General features: G+C 37.1%; 1 protein-coding gene across 17 annotated transcripts in view; it reads left to right on the top strand.

The window, feature by feature from the left end:
* Positions 1 to 5,651, top strand: part of LOC121167799 (sarcolemmal membrane-associated protein) — a 116,847-nt gene extending 111,196 nt beyond the window's left edge. For 11 of the 17 annotated variants that reach the window (XM_040997436.1, XM_040997426.1, XM_040997427.1 and 8 more), the window contains 2 exons: positions 407 to 544; positions 3,782 to 5,651. In XM_040997436.1, coding sequence (XP_040853370.1) covers positions 407 to 544; positions 3,782 to 3,874 — 231 coding nt within the window. In that variant the 3' untranslated portion in view covers positions 3,875 to 5,651. Of the gene's footprint in view, positions 1 to 406; positions 545 to 2,355; positions 2,446 to 3,781 lie in introns of all 17 variants that reach the window. The other 6 variants (XM_040997439.1, XM_040997441.1, XM_040997431.1 and 3 more) reach the window with 1 other exon arrangement.
* Positions 5,652 to 6,000: the final 349 nt, after the last annotated feature.

Consider the following 6,000-nt stretch of genomic DNA (forward strand, 5'->3'; position numbering starts at 1 on the left):
AAATCCAAGCTTTCTAATATTGCCATTTAATTTGGCTATGGAATTTCTTCCTTCCTTCTTCCCTTGCTTGCTTTCTTTCTCTGTTTCTCAGTTTACAATTTTCCTTTTCTCCTATAATTCACTTGGTGAAAAAGGTGAAAAGTGATCCTTTGTATTAGAAAAAGATGACAAAATGGTGACTCCTGTTAATTTTTCTTTTACACGTAAGGGCCAGAATATTCTTAAAGAAATTCAAGGTAACTATTAAAGACAAGAGTGTATGTGAATCTTACCCTGCTTAAACCAGGAAGCCTTGACTTCGGCCTTGCAGGTGACTGAGTAGGGTCTGGTATATAAGCCTGAATAGCACCATAACTTCATGCCCATTTTAAGTTGAGTCTGCACAATTTTTTTTCTTTGCCTTTAGTATGAAAAGACACAGACTGTACTCTCAGAACTGAAGTTGAAGTTTGAAATGACTGAGCAGGAAAAGCAATCAATCACAGATGAGCTCAAACAATGTAAAGACAACCTGAAGCTGCTCCAAGAGAAAGGAAATAATAATGTAAGTCTTTGCGAATTTGGCTTAGCTTTGACTGAAAGGCAGGTGAGAGACTGGAAATGGATTTTCAGAGGACTGTATTACTGATCTGGGAACTAATGGCCTGTGATACAAATGAAATAAGCTTTTCATTATGAAATTCTACAATAGAATCATTGTTATTAGTTTCTTTTAGTAGGAATTTGCCCTTTTACCTGTACCCCTCGAAGGCACCAAGTCCTGCGTGGATTGCCCTGTTTGCAATCAAAAGAGCTAACCTGTCAGCTTTTCCCACTTGAAGTCTGAAGTTCTGTCACTAAGCCATCATCTTGCTCTTTTTCCTCCTTTGCTGAGAAATGAAGCACTGTACCACCAGGGATCCATTTAAGGGAAAGTAGTACAATACTAATCCTTAGCATTTGGTTCTATTCCCCCCCAAAAAAAATGGAGACTTATTTATGGTTTTCGTTTTATACTAATAATGTTCTCACCAAGGTACATCCTAAAAGTGTAGTGTCTCCCTGGCATCCTGTAAATATTAGAAAATACTTGGTGAATTTCTGCAGGACTTTCAGTGAGAAAAAGTTGAGAATATTCTGGCACTGGTATAAATTGAGTCCAATTGTGTTTGGTTCCATTTGTGAGAAAGGCAGATGGTCTTTGATGAGCTGTTATACTAAATAAGTGTTGTGTTGTGTGTTCTTGGTGATCATCGCCTTTGTGGGCCCTAACTGATGGATGTTCAGTGTGATTGGTTGTGCTCTGATTATTCCAGGCTCTTGTCACGGCTTGGCCACTGCAGAGGGTGTGAGCCACGTGCTTCCTGCTGAAGAAGGCACTCTGCCTAACTTGCAGCACGAGGCTTCCGAGTGATGTTGCATGGCCGTCCAGTTACGCAGTTGCACACAGAATGCTCATGAGATGTGTCCAACTGCCCTTTGCTTAAGAAAGTCTTGATTTGTAAGCAACAAAGGCTTACTGCTTAGACGGAAGCCTTTTAAAAGTTGGTGGATTGTATATGGAAGCTCTATGCTAAGTGAAAAATAGATTTCATTTTATGAGAATAAATCTACAGTTTAACATGTAGATGATAGAACTCTTCTAAAAAATCATACAATAGTAGTTTCATTACTTTTGTCTTAATCCATATCCCTCTGATTAAGGTATTTCAGTCTACTTCCTATTAAATAAGCCTACAAAAACATTTGGCATAATCAAAATCCTCCATAAGATAATTATATTCTGCTAACATATCAAAAGCCCCAAGAGTCAGGTGCCTACGTATATACCAAAGGTTTTTCAGGCCTTGTGTTAGAGGGTATGCATTATCAAGAGCATTTATTTCTAAGCTTGAAAGCAATACCATCTCATAAGCAAGTGAGTTGTCTTTTGTTGGGGGTGGGGAGGGTTGCAAAAAGGGTTTCATGGAGGGATAAAATAAACTTAGTCATTGCCAAGGGAGTACATTATCAAATAATGGATTCCAGATTTGAAACAAAAATAATACACTGTTAAGCAGAGCATGAGTTGGTGAAGTGTTGTCGTTGCTCTGTCTTAATGTGCTGCATTTCATTAGCGTGGTAAGGACACCCACGTTGCCCATTGCCTCCAGCTGGTCCCTCTCAGCTGGTAATTTGCCAACATACATATCACAGTCCATTGTTCTGGATTGTGTCAAATGTCTTTAAAATATTTGAATCAGTGCGAAACCTGAGTGGTATATTCCTATTACCTTGTTCTCCTTCCTTCCCTTCTACCCCCCGGGGTCTAAATCATCTTATTTGATTTTTTTTTTCATAGCATAAAATGATTTTAATATCCCTTGCCTTCTTTAGCCTTCCATATTACAACCCGTCCCAGCCGTATTCATCGGCCTATTCCTGGCTTTCCTGTTTTGGTGTTTCGGTCCATTGTGGTAGAGAAAGGTACAAGCACTATTGTTGAGTCCTTGTCTGTTTGTCCCCGTCACCTGTTTGTGCCATATTTGTAATATAGTGCATGGCAAAACCACATGGGTATTTTGTTAGCTGAAGCAAACCCTTCATTTAGTATGCCATGTATTTGTGTCCTGCCAGTGAGCTGAACAATCCACTAATCATATAACATTTTGTCTTGTTTCCTTTGTAGTAATTCTAACCATGAATCCCAACCTAACCAGTTATTACTATGCTTCCTTTAACTGAGTCTTTATCTCCAGCAAACTGAAGTAAACAGTGCTTTTCTACAGTATTTGTAACCCCTTCCCTATTATGTGCTTAATCAGATTTGAATGAGAAATGAAGAGTTTGCCTCTTTGAAGTTTTCAACCTGTCTCACCCTTCCTTCCTTCCCCACTATCATTCTTTGGTAAAGAATTTCTTTTAGACTTTTGGCTATTTACACTATGACTATAAATATTTTTAGAAAGATTGAAATTAGCATAATGCACCATTGACTCACAACTCCAGCCCCAGTATATACAGTGAGAACATAAGCCTATCCCATTTTTTCTGAGCTCTGAGCTGCAACATCAGAATATTTCTTTAAAAAGCAGTTTTCTCTGTGAAATCTGGAATACTAGTAAAAATAAAGGCATCAGCCAGGGCACAATAATATTATAAAACCCTCTGAAAGTTAGGGAATAGTCCATCAGTGCTTGTGTGGAATGTTCATATGATTTTATTATGCAAGGCAAGGTCTTCACCGAGAGGCTCAGATCCGCAAGGCCCCTGATGACACCATTCCATCTTCAACCCCATCTAACTTTGTCTTCTGGGCTGTGGTTTCACATTAGAGAGTCAAAGTCCAGGCCATTTTCTTTCTGTCACCTTAGTTACAGCCCCATGTGCAAAACTCTCCCAATGTGTGAGGCTTTTTAAAATCAAGAAATAAACATTCTAGGCAGAAATACTATAGGGGCCTATTTTCATCAGTTATGTAGGAAAAAGTAAATTGCGAAGTAAATAAAGCAGTTGAAGTCCCAGAATTTCTTAGAAATCATTAGTAGATTCTCCTTATAATGTAAGAGTTGAAAATTCCCTGGGGTTCTCATGGGGTGCATTAGACTTCCAAAGAGTTTTCCTACTTTACAACTCTCCTTATACCTGCACTCCCTCTTAACTTTTTTTTTTTCTTTTCTATTCAAACTTTGCTTTCACAATACAAAAATAAGATTTTTCCAATATCCTCTTAAGTATTCAGGACTCTCTGCAACGAAGGGGTTAATAGGTATGACAAAAGAGGGGAGAATGTGATATTGACTCTTGGTTTCTTTCCACACAGAAACCCTGGCCCTGGATGCCCATGTTGGCTGCCCTGGTTGCGGTGACAGCCATCGTGCTGTACGTGCCAGGTCTGGCCAGAGCTTCTCCATGAGAGCGTTCCTTGAGTCCGTACACCGTCTCCCTCTAGAAGCTGGCATCACACTCATGCTGGGGACAAACAGAACCATTTTCTTCTTTTTTACCTCTTAAAACAACAGAAGTGCAAGAATACAACTGTAGGGTCATTGCTTTAAATTATATAAAATGTATCTGTCTATAAAGAAGATATAAAATTGTGACTTATTCTACTGTAAGCAATAATTTGCTTGCAATTTTTCATGTAATTTTTAAATTAGTATGTTGAAATTCTGAATATTATGGTGGCCTAAAGTAGGCTTCTTGGTACACCAAATTATTTATAACATTTAAGTTTATGGGTATTTTACTCTGAATTCTGATGGCCAGATAATTCATTTTTCTGATTCGGTAACTACCCGAACCAAACAACCAGTACGTACATGGGAAGAGAGGCCCTGTGTGCTCAGTGCCTATCAGTTTGAAATATATACACATATATATATTTTTTACATATTTACGCCATTTTTACTTATTGTAAAACCACTGAGCTATTGGGAACAAGACATAGAGACAACTATTTGTGTGGATTTTTTTTTTTTAAGGAAAAATACATTTGAACAATATTCTGTTAGAGTAATAATTTGGGAATATGTGCACGCTTGTTTAGCCTTAATGTGACTTGAAGATGTGGAGGACATCAGCTTTGAAAACTTTCCATGAGAGTTGTGTATTTTCTTGAGCAAACTAAAGTATTTCTGGGAGCAAAAAACAGTAATTACACAGTCTCAGTGCAGTCAACCAAACCATTGAGTCAATTGGAATGTAAATTATTAAACCTCATGTATTTAAAGAGATATTTTCTTTAAAAGCCAACTTACTTTCTCATATACAGCATTTTTAGAAAGCATGATTTTTTTTTCTATCATCTGTTCCTCCAAGCATGTTTAATTGAAGAAAGAATATCTCTTTAGATAAGATTTTACTGACTTAATTTGGTTATGATATTTTGGAGCTAATTCATGTGCAAGGTGGCTGTTGTGATCTATCAACAGATATCCTGGTTGATTATGCCAATGGTTATTTTCTTTTTATTGCTGTTAATTGGGACTTTCTGTCCATAAGAAGCACTATTCCCAACATTAATAGTGTTCCATGCACAAAGAGGCACCTCAGCACTGCTTAATATTATACAATTCAAAACACAGACATGACAGTTTCGCTATGGTTTTGTGCAGCACCATAGTTACGTCAGTAAAGTTTATTTAGGTCATAGTTATATCCTAAAGGATCACATAGTTAAAATTTTCAGTCAGTGAAGAGTGAGAGGGAATGTGAGTGAACTGGCTTGAATGTTCTTTGGCAATCCACAGGCCTAGCCAAAGATTGACATAGGAGTTTAGGGTATAATTTGCCTTGTAATGTTTGGCAGTCATTGTTTGTACTTTAAAAGCTATATTTTAAGCTATTTGAGATTGCTGTTGGGAGGATCACTAGGTTTGTGGAGGAATTAGTCACAAACAACTTGTAGAAAATACTGTCATGTAGCTCATTTCATCATTTTCTGTTGCAGGAAGCCACTCCACCACAGAATGCTAATATGCCAGTGGTACCCAGTACCTCTTGTATATAGGTTATTGCAAATATTGTTCTGAAATGCTTAACTTCAGAATTACATTTTTTAAAGTAAATAATTGTTTTAAATCTATTTTGTAAAGATATAAAGTACAATAGAATTTCTGGAGTACAGATTAAACTATTTGCACTAACACACGTGATGTGCATGATTTAATAAAATAACTTTACTCTCCTTATGCATGTTTGAGTTGAATATCATTGAACTTCTTAGTACTGCCTCTGCTATTAAGTTGTTAATAGTCTTTTCTTGAAATGATTCTTTATACATCACATACATGTATTTGCTTGTCTTTGAGGTTTAAAAGAAAACACCAAACCTTCCTTCAGGTTTTTTAGGCTTTTATTTGACTTACCGCTCTAGTTCCGCGCGCCTCCCACCCTTAATATGGCTGTTGTTGAAATGTGACACACTTGCCAGATAAGTCTCATTAACTGTACAAGCCAGTATCAATATTTGCTTTTTTTAAAAAATTGAATAAATGGGTTTTTATAGTTCCACTATTTCTCAAGAACATAAGTGAACCT

The sequence above is a fragment of the Ochotona curzoniae genome, unplaced genomic scaffold (assembly GCF_017591425.1).
Source record: "Ochotona curzoniae isolate NIBS_2020 unplaced genomic scaffold, NIBS_Ocur_1.0 patch430, whole genome shotgun sequence".
Classification (NCBI taxonomy): Eukaryota; Metazoa; Chordata; class Mammalia; order Lagomorpha; family Ochotonidae; genus Ochotona; species Ochotona curzoniae.